Genomic DNA, 23,340 nt, shown 5'->3' with positions numbered 1-23,340 from the left:
TGAGGAAGAAAAGAGGCAGTGTGTCACATTTGGTCCAATCTAAAACTGGTCAAATTCAGGACTCCAATCTGAATAGACACATACAGAGAGTTACTGTTCTGCCCTCCACATCTATAACCCTCTTCTTGAAAGAAAAACCTTAGACACGTTTCTAGATCAAAGAGTAAAAGCTACAAACTTCAATTTACAAAAGTCTGAACAGGTAGTAGGCACTGTGATCAGTTCTAAACCCTCCTCAAGGAGTACCTTGCTCAAGGGATCCAGGTTCAGACACAGCAACGGAACTTGAGGCAATAAATCAGAACTGGAACACCAACTTTATTAACCACAAGAAAACTGTTTCTGAAAATTCAAAATTTGTCACTTTGGGAAAGATAAAATTTGTCTATAAAAAGTAATATTTAAAATTTTTTTCTGATCACTTTAGAACAGAATATAAGCAGAGCTACATTCTAGTGTTATTGGTATACCTATTTCGCCAAATCTATTTATTTCCCTCCTTGCTTAAAAATAGGCCCTTACTTCAAATAAGGCAATTATATAGAAACAGACTTGACACTGATCTATGTTATGACTTTACTATTTTTGGGGTCTGAGAAAGCTATTGGGGCTCACATTTAGACAAAAGGATCAATTGAAAAAAATTATTACATTCTATTTAAAGGTTTTAGAAGAAGAGTGGCAGAACTCACAAAAGCTACCTAAATCATTAAAAACCATAAGGTTGAAGAACTTTTTAAAAAAGAGAGAATACCAAAATAACTTTTAGGAAGACAATAGCCTTTCAGTCTCTTAAACAGTCAAAGAGAACAAAAATAAGGCTCAAGATCTAAAGGATAAAGTTGTATTTATAAACATGCTAAAGAATACATTAAAACAAAAAGGATAAGGAAAAATATACCATGACTAACAGGTTAAATCCTGTGATAATGAACATCATTACTATGGGACTCCACAATCCACTTCAACAATAGTCAATCAACAAAAAACCCATTACTATAAGCACTTCACACTCCTTTGGAGCTGGCTATTACCAAATTTATCCTGCACATGGGATATGCATGAAAAACATCTGGAGAGATTCAGAATATCTGCAAACATGGAACTGTTTCTCTAAATGGCACTTATTGATCTTGAATCCAGTTGAGTAGAGGTCAACAACTTAAAACTTGTCATCTTGGAGTGAGAGAGCAATTGTGGGAGAGCAATTTGAAGCCAAACGACACATTGCTATAGTTAACTCGTGTGGCTACAAGTATATTCTATAAGTTTCTCCTCAATGCCAACTATCTGCTGAGAATTAAAAAGCAGATAAAAGTTTCTAACCAATTCCAAGAATTTATGTAATAAAGGGTAATCATTATAAGAGTTTATATATACGCAGCTTCTTAAAGCCATAGATTTTATTAAAGAAAGAAGAAAGTGCATGGCATTCATAGATCAAGCGCATTAATCCTAGAATACGAAATTAAGTACTTTTCCTCTTAACAGCCAATTATATCCATGAAAAAACTGTTAGTGTTTTGCACCATCAAAGAAAATACCAATATTTTTACCTGAGTATCCCACTAACCTTTATCTAGAGCTATTATTTTTGAACTTTCTTTTAAAAGTTCCTTTTCAAATAATTTATTAATTATAACAACTGGGAAGATCAGTGTGAGAACCTGAATACTTCAGCCAAGCAGTGAAGGCAACAAACTTCCTATAAAACTGCTATCCTGCCTGAATGTTTATATACTAAAATAGCCCTTCTCCTTCACTTCTGCAAGGGTACCCAGAATAGAGTGGCATTTCTTGGCCATCACAAGGCTCAGGTCAATCTTCTCTGTTCTTCAATGTTCTGACAAAGGCCTCTGGCCCTGCAATTCATGCCTCTGGTAATTCAGTCTTGTTTTCAATGAGCGAGATCTCCAGCACAGGTAAGAGTAGCTGAAAGGCATCCTGAATATAGGAAGCACTATTTGATGCCTGTCAGGATTGAAAAAAAAGGAAAAGAAAAATATCACAGTAACTTAAAAGAGAAAATATGCCATAAGACAACAACAACAACAACAACAACAGACTATACTTTATATAAATCTAATTGAATCTGTAGCCTGACAAATAACGGCAGACTTGACCATTTTGGTAAAGTTACAGGGGAAAGACTGATCTAAGAAGATATGAAAGCAGCAACAAAGAATGTCAGCATCTTTTGCCCAACTTGTACAGCAAAAATAATAGGCATTCTTTGGCATCCCGCTCAAATTTGGCATTCAAAGCATTTTGGTCAATTACTCAAAGAGGATTTCAGAAGGCTATGAATCTTACTTACACCAATAAGATTTCCAGTCCATTGTGATAACTTTTCCATGGATTCAACACAATCAGTGAACACGAGATAGGTGCTCACAAAAATAAACAAGAGATACTGCTTTTAAAGATTATTATTGTATAGATAAATTTCTATCTGACATGTTCTAACCTTCCAGAAGAATAACAACAGAGAGTTCGTTACATTAAGATAAAATGTATAATTTCCAGGACAAGTGTTTCAAATCTGTAAGCAAGAACCACCAACTTAAAATAGCAACAGGGAACCTGTATCAAGTGCGCTTACCTATTTTGGATTTACCAATGGCAAGTACTCCTATTTAAACTTCAGTGTGACATTTGGTACTGAATTTTCCAGCCAAAAGACACCTCAGTGACTATCTAGTGAAATATCTCATTTTGTAAATATAGATGAGACTGCCATGAGATTGCCGGGTATAGAGAGGGTCATCAGCAAATCAGGGAAGATCCAGGACAGGACTGGGCTCCTAGCATGCAAACTTACCTCACCTAAACATCATTGCCATCTACTAAATCACAAACTTACTTTTTTAAAAACAACTGTTTAAGTGATCAGAATAATTTCCCTAACTTTTCAAGGAAAATTGTGCAGTTAAGGAATTAAAGGCATTTCAATGGTGTTGACTTTAAAGAATTCAAAACTAAAGCAGTAACTAACAGTCCAGGAGCAAAAAACAAAAAAATCTTTTTCAATTCATATTAAAAACCTAACCAATTATCAAATATATTTTCTCCTCTCCAGATTTTCATAAACGTTTTAAACAGATTATCAAATGTCTAATTGTTCACAAAATTTACAAGATAGAGTTCTTAAAACATGGAATCCAGAAAGCATCACTCATGGGAGCAATATTCCATGATGAGATCCTCTTATACCTCCCTTTTTCATAGATTTAAACAACCCACCTCCTTAAATCTAATGGACTAAGGATTATGTAAACATGACAAAACAAAGCAAATTTCCTGACAAGGAAATGACAAAATGTTGTGTGTTGTTTTTAACAAATCTCTGCTTAAGTATTAGTCCTTTAAGAAGCAGTTGCTTGCCTGCTTTTAATTTCCAACCCTTCCTGTTTATCTGCTGGTTTCCAGGGATATTTTGTTACTGAAAATTGTCCATTAACTGCCAAAGGGTAGTACTAAGTAATGACAGCTTCCAACTTCCTGTGCACTTTACCCAGCAGCTTTTTTATATTTTGTAATTAATAAACAGGGAATATGCATCAGATACACACCTGTGGGGTCATATATGCATCGATATAGCTAAACTACCAACCTTGTGGGGGGAAAAAAAGGCCAAAAAATAAAAACTTAAGAAGAGTTAATTAATACAAAATGCCTAAAAGTTAGACTTAAAAAGAATTACTACTAACCTCTAGAAATACTGCAGTAATTAATGGATTAATGACATCTGCCTTTTCTTTGACCTAGAATAAAGGATACAGAGTTAAATACACACAGCAGATTAAAAAAAAAACAAACAATAAACATAGTATGTGAAACATACAACATACACATACACAAACACCCAAACATAAATGTAAGCATAGAAAAAATCTGTACTGAGAGAGAGCAAAATGTCATATTTGGAAGTGCTTTAAACTTTAGCTTTAATTACAACTCTCCTACTGGCTAGCCACAGTCTACTCCTACAATGTGGATGAACCTCAAAAACATTATGCTAAGTGAAAGAAACCAGACACAAAATACTACAGATTGTATGATCCCATTTGTATTAAATTTCCATAATGGGCAAATCTATAGACAGAAAGTAGATTAGTGTTGCTCAAGGATATAAGAGTATAGAGGAAAAGAAATGACTGTTAATAGTATGAGGTTTTCTGGGACATAATGAAAATGGTCAAAAATTAGATTATGGTGATGGTTGCAAAACTCTATAATATACTATGAAACCAAATGTTATGGTATGTAAACTATACTTAAATAAAGCTATTTTCAAAACAAAACAAAACAGACAGCAGCCCAACAAGAGGCATGAATTCTTACCCCAGCAGTTGTTAGGCAGGTGGTAAATTCTTTAGACAAAGAGGACAACTCTTTACACAACACAACTGTCATCCTAGAGAAGAAGGGAGAAAAGTCAGGATGGTTCCTTCTTTTGTTTTTCTTTCACTCTTTCTTTTAATAAGCTACATTTAACAACTGTCAGAAGAGAACAAATTACTCCTGGTACTAAATGTGAAAGAAGGAAGCTTTTAAAGGGAGGAAGTATGCCTGTCAGCTACCCTATGCGTTTGGGGACCCATTCGAATAGGCATCCATGCTACAGGAAGAGAAGGTTCACTCCTTGGAAAAACATTTTTTACAAAATCCTCTAGAAAGCAATATACTTTCTAGGAAAATCAAAGGAAATAATGAAAAATACATTTTAAGGCAACAATACTTATAAGATCCTACATTCCATTTAGAAATATAGTTAAAATTCATACACATTCATTTATTCAACAAATATTTTTCAAAGTCTTTTTTGTTCCAGGTTCTAAGCCCTGGGGACATATCAGTAAACAAGCAGTCACAGTTTTCATGGATTCTCTAACTTACTTGCTTATTAAGGGGGGAGACTATATATGATATGTAGATGGACAGATGTGTGTATATGTAGGTATATATGTATATATAAACACATCCATATATTCATTTTCGTCCTATAAAATAAAACCCTAATATGCAAACTGATGGAACAGCAAAACAACCAATTGCTATGATGTACACTGACCACCAGAAGGCAGATGTTCAATGCGGGAGCTGCCCCCTGGTGGTCAGTGCACTCCCACAGAGGGAGCACCGCTCAGCCAGAAGTCATAGGTGCAGCAGCGATGGCGGGAGTCTCTCCTGCCTCCCTGGAAGCCCTAAGGAGCAGTGAGCCGAGCAGTAAGGAGCAGCGAGCAGGCGGGCATTAAGGAGCGAGGGGTCCCGGACTGCAAGAGGGATGTCCACTGAGGGGTCCCGGACTGTGAGAGGGTGCAGGCTGGGCTGAGGACCCCCCACCTTCACCCCCAGTGCACGAATTTCATGCACTGGGCCTCTAGTGTATATATAAACATATGTATACATACACACACCATATACACTAAATGGTGATATGAGCTAAGAAAATAAAGCAAGTAAAGGATTAGAAAATAGGAGAAGATACTATTTTAGATTGGGTGGTAAAGAAAGCAGCATTTGAGTGGAAACCTGAATTCTGTGAGGGAGTGAGTCACGACTGAAAGAGCATTCCAAGCAGTAGAAATAGCCATTTTTCCACAGAACAGGCTGGCGTGGGATTCTGAGTCCCCCATCTTAAGAATGTGCAAGATAAATCCAGGCCCCCCCCCTATTACAGAGGGGCATCAAAACCATAGGTGAAGAAGAGGTCTGGAGAATATCAAGGGCCCCTCCCAATCCTAGCACACTGCACAGTCTCACACACATTTTTTTCCAATGAAAATTCTCATTGTTTAATTAAGAGATTTTCATATTTACAAATAGGTCATTTTTTTCCTCCTGTGACTATCTACATTCTATTATTTTTGAAATTTTTGTTCAAGATCAGTGAAAAAAGGGCAAATGCAGGAGGCAACCAGTCAATGTGTGTCTCTCTCATATCGATGTTTCTCTCTCTCTCCCGGCCTTGATCCACTCCTCCGTTTCACTCTCTCTAAAAATCAATGGAAAAAAATATCCTCAGGAGAGGATTAACAAAACAAAACAACAAAAATAACCTGGGTAGATTATTTAACATCTCTTGAGTCTGCATTTCTTCACTTTTAAAGCTGGAACAATTATTTAGGGTTATTGTAAAAATTAAAAATGACACATGTAAATCCATTAGCATGATGCCTGGCATACAATTAGCACTCAATAACTTAATTATCCAGAATTGAGATTCTTAGAACTATTTTCTGTTTTTACATATGTAAAATTCTATTCCTAGTAGGACTAATAATCTGAGAACTAGTTTTCAGAGTATAAAGTAGTTAATAAAAGGGCAGAATTATAATGTAGTTTTATGGCAGTGAAAAAGAAACATCACACTTGGCTATACAACTAACTAAAACCCAAAATGAACAAAACCTGAAATATGTGAATGGTACAGTGTGAATAGTATCTTGCTGAAAGCTTTTAAAACTTTGGAAATAAGCCCAGAAAACTCTTTCAGTAATATGTATCACTTACAAGGATACTTATTACACTTACTGGGAAAGGGTTCTGCTTCTTTCCATAGCTGTCACTTCCTGCTTCCGGCCATGTAGAACCAGAGCTGCTGTTTTGTGAAACAATTCAATTGAGCAGGCAGTCATTTCGGCTAGGCTCCGGATTGCAAATGCATGGATATCCTGGATGAAAAAAAACAAAACAAAACAAAGCACAGGTGTGTTTTTTAATCTCAGAGGAAATGACATCACCTTACTTCTCACACTGAAGGAGGATTCAATACCTTGAAACCTCTTCTTACATAGCAGTAATATAACTTTACAGCTGGACTCACTGCTGCAAAAACAGAGGCTGCCCTGAAGTTAGATGTGACCATGTGACTAAGTTTTCAACAAAAGATTTAGATAAAGCGTCTTGTGGCAGCTTCTGGAAACCCTCATGACACCACACACGTACCTTTTATCTCTTTCTTCACTCTTTTCTGTCCTATAGTCTGGAACTAAGATGTTACAATCTTGAAACACAAGATAGAAATTATGGATAAGAGTGCAACAAAAGCCCTAACCGGTTTGGCTCAGTGGATAGAGCGTCGGCCCGTGAACTGAAGCGTCCCAGGTTCGATTCCGGTCAAGGGCATGTATCTTGGTTGCGAGCACATCCCCAGTAGGGAGTGTGCAGGAGGCTGCTGATAGATGTTTCTCTCTCATTGATGTTTCTAACTCTATCCCTCTACCCTCCTCTCTGTAAAAAATCAATAAAATATATATTTTTTAAAAAGAGTGCAACAAAATACAAAGAGTTTAGGTCCCTGACTGCAATACCCCCACATCTTAAATCCTTAAAAAAACAAAACAAACAAACAAACAAAGAAAACTTTATTTGCTTTGGTTACCTCTATTGAATTTTTATTTATTTGCTCAGTTTTTTCTCCTTCCAACTGTTTTTCTCCTTCCTTCTCTTCTAATGGCTTCTCCAGAGATGTCCTGATCCATTCATAGGCTGTATTTCTTGCCTAAATAAGAATTGAACAATTTAATTCAGCTTACCAAGATTACTGAGCACCGACCAAGAACATGTTAGCATCATGGAAGTTGATGCTTTTGTTCTCATCTGAACATAACACCTAGTTTTTCAGTACCTAACTTACTAGGACTCTCTACACCACTTAACACTGCTGTCCACTCATGCCTTCTTGAATTCTCTCATCCTTGGGCTTTTTAAAAAATGAGATAACTTACACACAGCAAAGTGCGCAAATCTTCAGAGCACAGCTCAAGAAATGTTTACATGTACATATGCCTAAGTATCTGGGACCCAGGTCAAGATAAAGAACATTCCCATCAGCCCTAGCCAGTTTGGCTCAGTGGATAGAGCATTGGCCTGCAGACTGAAGGGTGTTGGGTTCGATTCCGGTCAAGGGCACATGCCTGGATTGTGGGCTCCATCCCCAGTAGGGGGCGTGCAGGAGGCAGCTGATCAATGATTCTCTCATCATTGATATTTCTCTCCCTCTCCCTTCCTCTGAAATCAATAAAAATATATATTTTAAAAAAATAATAATTTTTAAAAATAAAAAATATTTGAAAAACAAAAAAGGACATTCCCATCACCCTAGCTGGTCCCCCATACCCTTTCCTAGTCAGTACTGCTCAAAAGGAGTCCCCCTACCCCTACCCAAAAGTAACCACTCTTCTGCCTCACTATAAGTTAATTTTACGTGCTCTTAAAATGCATATAAATGGGATCATAGGTATGTTCTAATTTTTGTCCAGTTTCTTATGCAAAACATACTGCCTGTTACTGGATTTATCCCACATAGTTGCTGTGTTTATCAACAGTTCATTCTTATTTATTGCTGTGTAGTATTTCATTTTATACATATACCACAATTTACCAATTCTGATAATGGCCATTTGGGATGTTTCTAATTTTCTTAAACTTTTGCAATACATATTCTTCTGGTTCCCTGCCCCCCCCCCCCCACCTCATCAGCATGTCTCCTTGACCTCCTTTGGCAGCCCTTCAAACATCATTACCTGACCTTGGCTCTCTTGTCTTACCCCCCTCCCTCTCATCTCCGCTCACCCTATTGCAGTGATTTTCAACTACTCCCTACCTGCTGCTGACTCCTAAATCCTTATTTTCCAGCACTGACTGCTCTTGAAAACAACATATTCCAACTGCCTGCTGGACATTTGAATCAGGATATTCTACAGGCATATCACATACAACAGGTACAAAATTTGAATTGCCTTTCTCTCCCAAAAATTTTAATCCTTTTACTCCCCAGAGCTTTAGAGGAACAACGATATATCAGTCACCCAAGCCAAAATACATGAGCCATCTTAGAATCTTCCCTTCCCAATCAATCACCAAGATGGTCTGATTCTACCCTAACTTTTTCTCCAATCAGTCCCTCCTCTTTCTACTACCACCTCTTGATTTCAGATTCACTTTGTGGCTATAGCTCTCTGATTGGTCTCCCTGCTTCTGACCTGGCTCATCTTAAATCCATCTTCCATAATGCTACCAGTGATCTACCTGAGCCCAGAGCTGACCATTCCTCTTCTCTTCACTGGTTCCCCATCAACCAGTTCATGCTCTTTCAAATGATTTTAAGAAGTCCCTTTAAGGATCAATACAAGGGGCCATCAGCTCTCCCTGACCTGGAAGCAATGTGTACCTGCTGCTAACTGGTCCTGAAATGTTTCTGGAGGTTGGGAAAGGAGGGTGAAGAAGCAGCAAGCAGCCCAAGACCCAGTGAATAGTGTCCCATGAGCTGACTCTGACATATATGCTGTGTGGGTACTACTATGGAAACCGGCCCTCCCTACCCACTCGGAACTTTGACTAGTCTCTCCATGTTCCAGATATGTAAAGACAGCTCAAGTATCACTGCCTAGGCCATGGACTCTCACATTTACACAAGCTAAATGGTCTTTATCTTAGTCACTGGGTTCTAGGAAATGGCAACCTCCAGCTTCCTAAGGGCAGAGGCCACATCCCACTACCTCTGAAACATTCAGAGCCCTGTGGACAGTTAAAACCTCACTAGAGGCTAGCCCCTTGGTGTCATGAAGGCTGGTGAGCACTGCCGACTTTGGCTGACCAACTCTGTGACCTAATTTAAGTTTTCAGACAATCACAGCATTCCACATGACAACAGGTAAGGATGGCAGATGTGTGTGTTCCAGGGGAAGGGGAGGGATGCAAATGTGAGTCCAGCATGTTAACCTGTGAAAGCAAGAGGCAGGCAAAAGGTGTGGAACTCGGAATATACCCTCAATTTTGGTGGCATCCTTGCCAGGAACTTACAATCTTACCCTCTTTATCCACTAAATCCAATTAAGTTAAAAAAAAAAATCACCAAGAAGTAGTCACTTACCTTGGCAAGTTTCTCTGGTTTGGAGGAGACATGCAGCTGGGAAAATAGCTCTGTTATCTCTTTGGTAAACTCTTCATCCCCTAAAAAGAAAAGTCCCATGTAAAACACTGCAGAAAGACGAGTGAGGATCACAGGGACGGGGGGTGGGGGGGTGCACAAGGAATGGTAATAGCAGCAGCAGCACAGTAGTCACAGTAGCAGTAATAATGAGCATGGTGCTTTGTGCTTACAGAATCCTGTTAAGTATATCAATGAATTATTTCAATGGGTTTATAAAAATAGTGTCATTATCCTATTTTAGAAATGAAAAAACTAGGGCTTGAAGAGGTTAATTTATTTCCCATAAATTAAATAACAAATTAGGAGTCAAACCTTGGCTTTTCTACTCCCAGTCCAAATCCTGTGCTCTTTTTATTACATCCCAGAAGTATAAATGGAGAACCAGTGAAGGAAGAATCCTAAGCAGGTACTATGCATGCGTCTCCAAGGAAGTGGAATTTTTAAGTTGGGACCAAAAAAAATGAGTGCAAGTTAGTCAGAAGAATGGGAAGAGTTTCAGGCAGAGAAAACAAGTACAAAGATCCAGGGTGAAGAAAGCATAGTAAGAAGTTTAATATGTTGAGAGTGTCTTAATATAAGGGGAAAAAGCCCCGCCAGCGTGGTTCAGTGGTTGAGCATTGACCTATGAACCAGGAGGTCACAGTTCCATTCCTGGACAGGACTCATGACCAGGTTGTGGGCTCGATCCCCAGTGGGGACGTGCAGGAGGCAGCCGATCAATGATTTTCTCTCATCACTGATGTTTTTATCTCTGTCTCCCTCTCTGAAATGAATATATGTGTGTGTGTGTGTGTGTGTGTGTGTGTGTGTGTGTGTATATATACACATATATATATGCGCATATGTATATGTATACGTGCGCTATGGGAAGAGCCTGGCAGGAGATGATAGGGAACATGAAATACTCATCTTGAGAAACATACATGCAAACAGGTGGGCGAAGATCAAAAAGCAATCAACACATATAAACAAATGGCAGAAAATGCTCTTTTCCTCTCTACTCATCTAAATCCTACCCACTATCCCCTTGGAAGCCCACCGCAAGGCCTCTCTGTACCACAGAACGCAGAGACAACTCTTGTACACAGAAGTCTTCTGGCACCAACAATCTGTATGAGTCTTTCTTAGACAGCATTTCATGTTTCATCAGAGCAAATTATTATTGCTTCATAGCAGCTTTTTCTCCAAAATTCTTAGGAAAAAAATTCTATCTTGGCTTTTCTCTCTCCATCTGCTATTCTTTTGTCCTTTTCTTATCATTCAAGAAAGAGAATTCAAAGGCTTTAGTGATCCCAGGTATATTATGATTTTAGGAAAAGCTGCTCTCATTAAATGATACAACTGTAAATAATATAACTCATAAAACCAACTCCTAATCATATCTTACTGTCTAAAAATCTAAAACCTGACTCTTACACAGGTATTTCGTTTTTTCAGTTAAAGCTCAAATTTATGTAGGTGAATCCATATTGGGATGCATGCACCCCAAGCGGTTCACAAAATAATCCAATAGAAAAGGTGGAACTTTTAACTTATACACATTTATCTCATTCATTTTTAAAATTCTATTTTAGGGTATACTTTAGAATGTAAATAATATATTATTATAGTAGTACCTAAGCATAATTTACAAATATTCAAATATGGATATATTAGTTCTAAGTGCTCAAAAAACTCTTATTGCTAAGAGTTGATCAAAAAAGTGTTTGGAGATCACTGTCATGTACTCCCCACAGACCTGAGTATAAAAAGGAGTTGTTGCATTAGAATAAACGTGTGTAAGGATGGGAAGGAGACAGCTAGTGCTTTGGAGGGACTCAGGAGAAAGGGCAACATTCCCCAAGCAGGAAGTCTCCTTCCAAAGCGGAAGGATCAGTTGTGTAAGGTAGAGGAGAGGGCTAAGGATGTTGATAGAAAACAAAAATGACCAATATCACCAGAACCAGGTTCTGTGGTTTTCTCTCCCCTCTGCTACCACCACGTTTTTTTTGTATGTGTGTTTTTTACCAACTTCATTGAGATATAATTAAATACCAAGGTCAGTGCTGCAATCTCAACCAAATGGGGAGGGCTGTTAGGAAGGGCATGCAGCACTCCACTGCTATCTTTGCGGAGTCCTGATCTGTGGCAAACAGGTAGAAGAAAAAAATAACACACTATATCCTTCCCACTCAGATACTAGGTTTTCATATTACCTTTTTTATCTTCTTCCTCTTCCTCAGAGAACTCTGGTAGGGAAAATGCTTCTTTCAGCTGCTCCAATTCAAATTTTAGAGTCTCTAATTCTTCTCCACTTAGAGAATTAAGAATAGATTTCACCTGAATCAATATAATATAATAAGTTGTGGAAGTATAAAAGGAGAAGAAAAACATTCTCAAATGGAGAAGAGTCTATAGACCTAATTAAAATCAAAATTATGAGCTCACCAGCCAACACAATCTATTCCTTAAGAACCTTAACACAACAGACTGGTCATTACAGAAAGGTAGAATGAATACTTCCAAAAATAATATAAGACAGAAATGTCTGGAAATAAAGCAGTCTTGAATTAAAGGCTAACAGGTAATTGTATCCAAATTGGCAGTTTAAGCCAAAGAAATTAAAAAAAAAAAAAAAAAAGACCAAGGTGAAGAAAAATAGCAAATGCGCTATTAAGACTTCTTTGTTAATCTCTCCTTTTTTGTTTAAATTTAGAAAAATAACACTTGGCTTATTCTATTTCCAGCAATTAGTTCAAACATTAGTTTTTAGTCTGTTTTGGCCTGGTATTCTCAGAGTCTCAAGCTTCCATCTGAAACACATTTCATCCTCCAACTGTACAAAAAGAAAAGGAACTATGCAGCATTCCTTTGCTTGGCGACTATTCCAGCTGAAATTTTTGGCTTAGAATTACCTTTACTTCACTTTCTCGGGAAAGCATCTCCAGAGCTTCTAGATGTGAAAGGCCTTGAAATTCATCAAAGAGTACCCCGTAATGAGTTTTCCTGTCTGTTTCTATGGTAACCTCATTTGCGGTCCACTGCTCTTCCTTCTCCTTCGCCTCTCGTAAAACCTGAAGAGATAAAGGCATTACATTGCAAGTAATGAGAGCTCAAGGGTGAGATGGGTAACGGTATAGAGCACTGCTCTTTCTTTCTTGGCACTGTGATTCAACTCTGACAGGCTCAGCAGCAGCAGGGGAAAATGATCACACATAATTTGATTCCAGACAGGGTAAATAACACCCAAGGAACCAGGTGTTTCTCTGAAAGTAGTTTAAACATTAATCTAATAAACAACTCTGAAAGGACTTGGCATCTTACACTGCACTGACAGGAGGCCCCTGCAGAAAGGAAAGAGAAGAAAAAAAGAACTGGGAAGTTTTCTAAGCATTAGAGCTCTCCTTTCCCTCTTAACCTCCCCCTCCCCACTCTCCAGTCCCCACCATACACACACAAAAATGCCTTAATTTTACAAATCATTAAAAATTCTTCAAAAGGAAATGCTAGCAATGTCCCAAGTTACCACAGGAAAAAATATACAGATCAACAAAGAAACAGGAAACAAAGAGGTAAAGGCAGTACCTGAGACAGTGTAGAATTCCGGTGCATCAGACCCTTGGTTCTTTTAAATCCAGGATCCCCTTCTGCTATTACATCCATTGTCTTTTTCCCAATGAATTCTAAGGCATCCAAACCCCCACTGATAACCGTCTTTCCCTAGGAAACACATGCAACCTCATTATAATAATACTGAAAAAGACACCTGCCTGTTTTGACTATATAAAATAGTGGCGTATACCAAGCACTGGCAAGAATGCAGAGCAACGGAAACAATCACACACTGCTTGTGCGAATATAAACTGGTATAACCACTTTGGGAAACTGTAATTATCTAGTACAGCTGAACCTATGAATATGACTACCCTATGATCCAGCAATTCCACATATGGTCACATACTTAACAGAAATTTGTACAGAGGTTCATCAAAAGACATACAACAATGCTCACAGCAGCCTTTTTGTAAAAGCTAAAAATTAGAAACTACCCCAATATTCACCAACCTGTGGAATGAATAAATGTGACAGAGTCACACAATGAAACACAGCAAAGAAAATATAATACTCTACACACACTTCACCATGTATAAATCATACAAACATAATGTTGAGTGAAAGAAGCCAGATACAACAGAGTACATTCTGTATGATTCCACTTATATAAAGTTTAAGAGCAGGCAAAATTTATCTAGGATGGTAGAAGTCAGGATTGTGATTATCTTGGTAGGCAAGAGCAGGAGGCTCAGCACAGGGGGGACATGTGATGTACCATCATGTTGTTTCTTAGTCTGAATGTGTTCACGCTGTGAAAATTCAAACTGAACACTTAGGCCTTCATTTTTCTGTATATGTGTTATACTTCAATAAAGTTAAAATTAAAAAGTATTAGCTATCCATATTCACATAGAAAAGATATTAAGCTCTAATGTTTCTATCCCTGGCCAGTGTGGGTCAGTTGGTTGGGTGTCATCCCATAAACCAAAAGGTTACTGGTTTGATTCCCAGTCAGGGCACATGTCCAGGTTAAGGGTCTGATCCCTGACAGGGGGCATGCAGGAGAGAGCCTATTGATGTATCCCTCTCACATCGATGTTTCTCTTTCTGTCTCTCCCTTTTCCTTTCTCTCCTCTAAGAATCAATAAAAAAAATCTTTTTTAAAAGTGTTTCTAATCATATAGTTTTACAAGTATCCATCATAAATATATTTCTCCTTTGCCTAAAAGATGCAATTATGAGCAAATATTTTTGTAAAGCAGAGTTTTCTAGGGCTACCAAACTAAGAATTCCTATTCCATAAAATGTTATGTATACTTCCTCTCTGTTACATTTAAACTCCTGCTCCCACCTTTACTCCTCTAAAGCGAGTTTTCAAGTACCTGTCACTCTATCCTGAAGATCAAAGTAATTTGGAATGCCAATTAGTTCCCATGGCTTTTCAAGGACGAGGGAGAAAGAGGCAAGAATCCATTGTAATCTTGGAAGGAAGCAGGCCACCTTATACTCACTGTGCTCTGAACAGCAGTAGAGATAGTCGAGAATACACCAAACGCTCCAGTCACCGGGGAGGAGTTTTCATCCTCTTTAGCATTTGTCTCTCCTACAGGAGGTAGAGAAGTGGGCCATAAATGGTTTTGCTTTGTTAGCATCTATGTGAATTTTTTTAAAAATTAGACCCTACTTCCCACATGAAAGGTATTAGTCTTTTTGTTTTATTAAACTATTTGCCTATTTTAAAATGAAAGGTAAAATAGCTTTTTTATTTTCATTTAATTTCAAAAATAAAATCCAATCTACTACTATATGATCCCATTTACGGGATCTTCTGGACAAAATAAACTATAGAGTTAGAAAGAGATCAGTGGTTGTCAAGAGCTGAGAGTAGGTGTACGTATTAGGGGACTTTGGGGGAAATGATGAAAATATTATTTTATCTTGATTTCCTATATATAGAACATATCCTTTATCTGTATAATCACAATGGACTGTGTAAACAGTGTAAACAAGATTGCATGCTTGTCAAAACATATAAAACTATCTACCTAAAAAGAGTATACTTGCCTGGCTGGTGTTGCTCAGTGGTTGAGTGTCGACCCATGAACCAGGTCACGGTTTGATTCCTGGTCAGGGCACATGCCCAGGTTGCAGGCTCAATCCCCATTAGGCGCATACAGGAGGCATCCGATCAATAATTCTCTCTCATTGAAGTTTCTATCCCTCTCTCCCTCTCCCTTCCTCTCTCTGAAATCAATACTTTTTTTAAAAAAAAGACCCCCACATTTTAAAAATCCAAGCACAAAAATATACACCCCCAAAAGTAACACATTAAAATATTTTTTCATTCCATGATAGTTTCAAAATCAGCTAACTCTTATTGGACTTTTATTAATTATGCAATATGATGGGCAATTTTCACATTCTACGTTCAAGAACTTATTTATTTAAGGTTTATAAAAGTCCTGAGATATAAAACACCATCCCATTGCATAGATGAAGTGAAGTGAAGAGACACATGAGTGGTGAAAAGACACAGACCTCCGTCAGCCGAAGACTCCAAATTGCCTTTCTTACCAGTCCCATCATACCCTGAATATCAGAGGCTCAATAATTTTCTACTGAAAAATGAGCTCAACCATTCCATGTTGATCCATAATTCTATGTCTTACTGTTTCCATATACTGACCTGCTGCATACTGGACCTCATTTGAAATATCACTGGGACTAGGGATTCCAAGGGAAGTCTCTGCCTTCTCAATGACATTTGAAATACCTTGTCCTAATGAGAAAAATGATAACATTTTTATTTTTAAATATTACTTGCTATTAGTCACCAAAACTGAACAAACCAAAAATTAAATCCATACATTTTTAATTTCATACAGCTACAGAACATGTTATTTGGATCTTACATAATCTTTGGGAATGCATCCTTATCGAAATAGAAAAAAATGATTCATTATCACCAAAGAATAGTTTTATATTAACAAATCCTAAACATCAACCTTCTAAGCAGGAAATGCTGTAAACTCTAGTGGCTGTGTAAATCAGCCCATCATTATTAATGCATCCCCAAACTATAAAGTAAACATAAAATTTACTAACAAATCACTTTTAACCCAGATCTTCAGCAAAATACACATAAAAATTAATAAAAATAACTGATGGCCTTACCTACTGTGGCCACTGTAGCTGAGGCTGAAGAAAGTAAGGACTTGCCCCAGCTGCCCCAATAGCCCCATCCAGTCTGGGGTTCATCTTTGGAAACAGTCTCCTAATTTTCCCAGTAGCCAGAAAAACAAAAAGCAAAAGAAAATTTTAAAAATTAGAGGAAAATAAGCGTGTATAGACAAGGCATCTAATTTGTAGCCACAAGTATGGGCAAAGGAATACACATTATTTGGCTAAAGAAATGTATTGTTTGACTGACAGAGATTTACGTAACCTGCATGTAAGCACCACACGGCAAAGACAACTACTCATAGAGGCATTTATAAACCTGAGAAAATGATGTTTTATGCTTCTAAAAGGAAATAGGTGCAATTCTAAACTGACAATGATTCTAAATTATTTTTAACCCTAACATTTTTTAACCTCAATTTTTAATAGATACTCTACTTTGTCTGCAGCCTGTGATGCCTGAACAGGAAGACCTTCTGAAGTCTCATGGTCACTGGAAGGTTTGGACTCTGGTCTTTTCCGAGTAGAAACTACAGGTTCTGGTTTACTCTCTGGCTTGATACTTTGGTCAACAGACTCAGAATTCTTGGCTGGCTCGGAGTTCTCATCTTCAGGGATGGGGGTTGCTTCAGTTATCACTGGAGTCTCAATATCATCTTTATCTGACATGATTAGATCATTGCCTGGTAAAATAAAAGCCCAAGAACAAATTAATTATACAGGTTTTTCAGGAGTAAGTTATTTGTTTCAACCTTTTATTTTGAGATTATCATAGACTCACATGCAGGTAAGAAATAATACAAAGAAACCTCATTCAGTTTCCCCCAATGGTAACAATTAGTATAACTATAGTATAATATCACAACCAGGATATTGATAGAAACAATCAACTGACTTTACTCAGAATTCACCAGTTTTATATGCACTCATTTGTGCATGTGTAATTAGTTCTATGAAAATTTATCACATGTATAGATTTCTGTGACGATCACCAAGTCAGGATACAGAAACGTTCGATCACAAGGATCACTCGGGTTATTCTTTTTTAGCCACATCTTATCCTCTTCCCATCTCATAGCAACCAATGATCTGTTCATCTCCATAATTTTGTCATTTCAAGATGTGATTTAAATGCAATCAGACTATGTAAGCTTTTGAGATCAACTTTTTTCACTAGCATAAGACCCTCAAGATTCATCCAAGTTGTTGTGTGTATCAATAATTTCTCCTTTTTATTGCCAAGTAGTATTCATTAGTAAGGAAGTATCTCAGTTTGTTTCACCATTTACCTGTTGTTTGCAGTTTGAGGCTATTACAAATAAAACAGCTATGAGCAGTCATGTGCAATTTTTTATGGGAACATAAGCTTTCATTTCTCTAGAATAAATGTCCAAAAGTACAACCATTGGTACTTATTTCATTTTATAAGAAACTGTCGCCTTAGCTGGTTTGGCTCAGTGAATAGGGCGTCAGCCTGCGGACTAAAGGGTCCCTTGTTCGATTCCAGTCAAGGGCACATGCTGGGGTTGCAGGCTCGGTCCCCAGTGGGGGGCGTGTGGGAGGCAGCCAATCGATGATTCTCTCTCATCATTGATGTTTCTATCTCTCTCTCCCTCTTCCTTCCTCTCTGAAATAAATATATTTTTTAAAAAAGAAAAACTGTCATACTCTTTTCCAAAATAGCATTCCCACCAGCAATGTATGAGTGATCATGTTTCTCTGCACTATTACCAGCATTGGCTGGTATTATTTTTTTATTTTTGTGATACTTTAAGTTGCATTCCTCTAATCCAGCAGTTCTCAACCTGTGGGTCGTGACACCTTTGGCAGTCAAAGGATCCTTTCACAGGGGTCGCCTAAGACCATCCTGCATATCAGATATTTACATTATGATTCATAACAGTAGCAACATTACAGTTATGAAGTAGCAACGAAAATAATTTTATGGTTGGGTCACAATATGAGGAACTGTATTTAAAGGGCCAGAAGGTTGAGAACCACTGCAATCAATAATAGTATTGAACATCTTTTCATGTGCTCATTTGCCATCTATATATCCTCTTCAGTGAAATACCCATTTGTATTTTTTGCTCATTTTCTAATTGGATTTTTTTTCTTTTACTGTTGAGTTTTGAGAGCTCCTTTTTTATTCTAGATTCAAGACTTTTGTCAGATAAGTGGTATGCAACTATTTTATCCCATTTGTAGCTTATCTCTTCATCCTCTTTAAAAGCAAAACTTTTTCATTTCAATGAGGGCCAATTTATCAACTTTTCCTTTTACTGACTGTAATTTTTTAAAATGTTAGTCATTGCCGAAACCGGTTTGGCTCAGTGGATAGAGCGTCGGCCTGCGGACTGGAAGGTCCCAGGTTCGATTCCGGTCAAGGGCATGTACCTGGGTTGCGGGCACATCCCCAGTAGGAGATGTGCAGGAGGCAGCTGATCGATGTTTCTCTCTCATCGATGTTTCTAACTCTCTATCTCTCTCCCTCCTCTCTGTAAAAAATCAATAAAATATATTTAAAAATAAATAAATAAATAAATAAAAAATAAAAAAATAAAATATTAGTCATTAATCATTCCTACCGTACATTTTCAGAGAGATTATGAAATCCAAGCCATCAGGTAGTATTTACATCAGACCAACTACTGAATGGTAATGTTAACCAATTAAATTCCTTCCAAAAGTATAGCTCTTTGGCAATTAAAACCAAGATATTAGTGTTTTCACAACAAGCAGATGCTGCTAGTTTACAGGATAGCCAAGTATCACCAGGGAAGATACAAATGTATCCAATATATACATTATACTCACATACACACACACACACACACACACACAATGAGATACAAATGTATCCAATATATACATACATACTAACATACACATATGCACACATACACACACACACACACACACACACACACACACACACAATGAGACCTTAGGTATGTACAAGCACAGATTTTGTACCAATATATACTAAGTACAGACCCAATCCATACCATAAAAATGTTCCTAATGTACTAGAAAAGAGAGCCCATGTTAACAATTAAGACAGCTTGGAAGGCCCTAGCCCAGGGGTGGGCAACCTTTTTGTGAGTGCGTGCCAAAACCAGCAAAATCTCTGACTCAAAATTCTTCTGCGTGCCATCCCTAATTTTTTGAGAACATGTTACGCCTACTTGATATCTCTTAAGGTGTACATATGTGAAGAACCTTGAAGAAATAATAAAATTCATTCAAGCGACACAGTATATGATGATGAAAAATACATTTATTTTTTAATGTATACATGTACACTGATAGTCCGACAGAAAACTTTATGAATGCATTTGATATTATCAGTGGGACTTTTGCTGCTGCATCACTGATGACAGAGATTTTACATCAGGTTTATATTTCATGACCTTCAGAGATATGCATGAGCTACTACTTTCATCCGTCAGGCTACTGCTATTATGAGACTTAACAAAATTCATCACTGAGAACAAAGATTCACAAGCGTATGTGGATGAAAACATGGAGAGTAATGCTGTTGCAAAGTTTTCTAAACAGAAAAAATTTTCTGGAATGGCACTCCAAGTCCTCAATAGTTTGTTTTCGACACTTCTCTCTGGTACTCCTGTCTCTAATCGCTTTTTTTCAATGTTTTCCAAGTCAACTCTAAGGTCAATAAATTTCTGCTTCCAAATTGAGCTACTCTGAAATTCAATCAACTGCATTTCAAAGTCAGCCATGTCTATCCATGAAAACATTTGTAAGTTTAGTTCCTACAGTTTCATGCTGTCTGGAAACCTCATGAATTTTGCTGTCTCTTCCAGTTCTCTGAATTTCGCAAATCTTGAGAAGAACTGCTCAGTAGTTGACTCGATGATGTTTAAAAACAGCTTTTGAAGGCTTTTACAGTCTGTTCTGTCATCTTTTGGGAGGTCTTTGATGTGCCTCTTGAGGTTTGGGAAATACCTAAATCTCTCACCATCCACATCCCTCTTAAAGACTTCCAGTTTCTTTTCAAAAGCCTTTATGTAAACAATCATAACATCAAGTGTCTTGCCAGTTCCTTGTAATTTAACATTTAAGTCATTCAAATGTTCACAAAAATCTGCAAAGAACATCAGTTTAGAAACCCACGTGGCGTCAGACAATTCTTTGTAAGAAACATGTTGGTTATTCAAGAAGAGCGTTATCTCATTTAAGCATTCAACGAATCGTTTCAGAACCAAACCTTGGCTAAGCCATCGAACATTGTTGTACATTTTCAGTCCTTTATACACAGATTCTACCTCATTAAGTAAAACTTGAAATTGTCTTTTATTTAAAGCCCGAGCAGAAATGTAATTAACAACTTTAGTAACTGTTTGCATCACTTCCTGTAGTTCCCTCAGGCCAGCTTTTGCACATAAAGCCTCCTCATGTATGATGCAATGAAAACCTATCAGTGTATGACCAACTTCTTTCGCAAACAGATTTACAAAACCTGCCTTCTCACCAGTCATGCAAGGAGCACCATCAGTGGTGACGGACACTACTTTTGAAATGTCAATTTGTCACGAAGAGAATTCGTTCATAACTGCTTTACATATTTCAGCCCTGGTAGTATGCTCAGGTAGAGTTAGAAGGGCAACCATCTCTTCACATATTTCATCACCTTTACAAAGTCGAGAAAAAATGGCCAGCCTAGATGGCGATGTAATGTCTGTACTTTCATCAATACAAATAGAAAAAAATTGACATGCAGACAAATCTTTTGTTAATTGTTCAGCAGTATTACTCGCCAACCTAAGTATCCTGTCCTTACCTGTTTTCTTGCTCATGGACAAATCTTTAATGCGCTGAATAATCTTTTCTTTTTCTGAGAAATCATCAAAAAGGAAAGGTGCACATTCTAGCCAAGCTTCTTTAATATACTCTCCATCACTGAGTGGTTTTCCATGTTGGGCAATGACTTTTGAAACTTCAAAACTAGCAGCAACTAAGTTGAAACTGGACCTGCCTGAGATGAAGTTCATAAAATTATCAGCCTGTTTTTTTGTTTTGCTGAGTTCACAAGAAATTAATTCTCTTTGTTCCTCTTCGGTTTTATTGCTTATGTTCTTATGAACACTTTCAAAATGCCTTTTAACAGAAGATGTTCTGCAAACAATAGTTTCAGAACAGAAAACACATAAGGCTTTGTTGTCTTTCTTAATCACACCAAACTTTTCTGTCCAGTATTTTTGAAATTCTCTAACATCCTCTTCAGCTGAACGACATCGTTTCTTAGCTGGTGGTCCTGACATTCTGCACAATCCAGAAGGACAGAAAAAATACATGAGATGATAGTATACGTGAAAAAGGTATAAGAAGAAAAGTAAAATGTCAGTAAGCGATTAATTAGCTTGATCAAACTACTGTACTGCTATTACTTTTTTTAAGTAAGTAAATAGAAAGAAAAATAGTTTGCTATCCCTACAAAATGGTAAGATGGGGGAACAGTAAAGATAAAGCATGTAAAAAATCACAAAATGTAGAACCTTTATTTATAAATCATAATACATTGTATGCATATCAGTTATTATTATTTTTATTTATAAGATTTGGTTTATGGATAACAACAAAAATGTGACAAACTAAAAATATTTCCTAAGGAAAATAACAGAATAAAGAAGAAAACATAAATACAGCATAATCTAATAGGAATATGGTAATTATGTAACTTACTTTTCAGCGCAGACGGATACGGTGTGATGATGACATCACCGGGTTACTGCTGTAGTGTACATCGAGAGAAACATAGAAATTTATTCCCCTTTCGTTAGTACCGGTGGGCAAAGCGAGAGAGAAGGTTTCATTTTTATAGAGTGAAATTTTGAATAAGTAGGTGAGGCGGTTGTCTTGTCAACGAAAACCTGTTGCGTCTGAGGCTGAAACCAAAACACTGGTAGGATCTAGGAAGGCAGGGAGAGTTAAGGCAGAGGTATAGAAACTGCTCTTCCCCTCTCTCGTCAATCCATGTCTATGGTCTTTAAGATAACTTGTTATGTAAAATTATTTATTTATCTAAGATGCACCTACACTGAATTTCTCTGAAAAATAAAGAAGTCAATATTAAGAAAAAAATTGTAAATGGAAGATTATAAGAGAGGGTTTCGCGTGCCAGCAAGTTACTGCCGTGCCATATTTGGCACGCGTGCCAGGGGTTACCCACCGCTGCTCTAGCAAGTTTGGCTCAATGGATAGAGCATTGGCCTGCGGACTGAGGGGTCCCAGGTCCGATTCCAGTCAAGGGCATATGCCGGGGTTGAGGGCTCGATCCCCAGTAGGGGGTGTGCAGGAGGCAGCCAATTAATGATTTTCTCTCATCATTCATGTTTCAGTCTATCTCTCCCTCTCCCTTCCTCTCTGAAATCAATAAAAATATATTTTTTTAAAAAAAGACAGCTTGAAAGGAGCACTATACTAAAAGAACAGAGAGAAAGTCTGAGAAACGAAGAATAACATTCATGGACAACATATGAAATAGACATAGAATACTGGCCACAAACTGGGATTTTTGATTGCCAAATACAGCCTACAAATGTTTTTACTTGGCTTGCAGAGTGTTTAAACAATTGTTAGTATTAACTGCTAACATTTAAAACTCAAAGTTTGTATACAAATAGATTTCTAACTTTCCCTTGTCAAATTGGAAAGAATCTTGG

The 23,340-nt window shown here is 37.4% G+C and overlaps 1 protein-coding gene across 7 annotated transcripts in view; it reads right to left on the bottom strand.

Annotated features, from left to right (window-relative positions):
• Positions 1-298: 298 nt before the first annotated feature.
• FAM114A2 (family with sequence similarity 114 member A2) overlaps positions 299-23,340 on the bottom strand; it is a 26,081-nt gene continuing 3,039 nt past the window's right edge. For 2 of the 7 annotated variants that reach the window (XM_014456168.2, XM_014456167.2), the window contains exons 2-14: positions 17,093-17,337; positions 16,649-16,748; positions 16,161-16,253; positions 14,986-15,077; positions 13,505-13,639; positions 12,835-12,993; positions 12,136-12,259; positions 9,881-9,960; positions 7,388-7,507; positions 6,538-6,677; positions 4,345-4,417; positions 3,711-3,764; positions 299-1,971 (exon numbers count right to left, since the gene is read on the bottom strand). In XM_014456168.2, the coding sequence (XP_014311654.1) occupies positions 1,870-1,971; positions 3,711-3,764; positions 4,345-4,417; positions 6,538-6,677; positions 7,388-7,507; positions 9,881-9,960; positions 12,136-12,259; positions 12,835-12,993; positions 13,505-13,639; positions 14,986-15,077; positions 16,161-16,253; positions 16,649-16,748; positions 17,093-17,323 (1,503 nt within the window). In that variant the 5' untranslated portion in view covers positions 17,324-17,337 and the 3' untranslated portion in view covers positions 299-1,869. Of the gene's footprint in view, positions 1,972-3,710; positions 3,765-4,344; positions 4,418-6,537; positions 6,678-7,386; positions 7,508-9,880; positions 9,963-12,135; positions 12,260-12,834; positions 12,994-13,504; positions 13,640-14,985; positions 15,078-16,160; positions 16,254-16,648; positions 16,749-17,092; positions 17,338-21,458; positions 21,941-22,360; positions 22,588-23,340 lie in introns of those variants that run through there. The other 5 variants (XM_023754104.1, XM_023754103.1, XM_023754105.1 and 2 more) reach the window with 5 other exon arrangements.

This window comes from Myotis lucifugus, unplaced genomic scaffold (genome assembly GCF_000147115.1).
Source record: "Myotis lucifugus unplaced genomic scaffold, Myoluc2.0 scaffold_56, whole genome shotgun sequence".
NCBI lineage: Eukaryota > Metazoa > Chordata > Mammalia > Chiroptera > Vespertilionidae > Myotis > Myotis lucifugus.
This window is presented reverse-complemented; position numbering and strand designations above follow the sequence as displayed.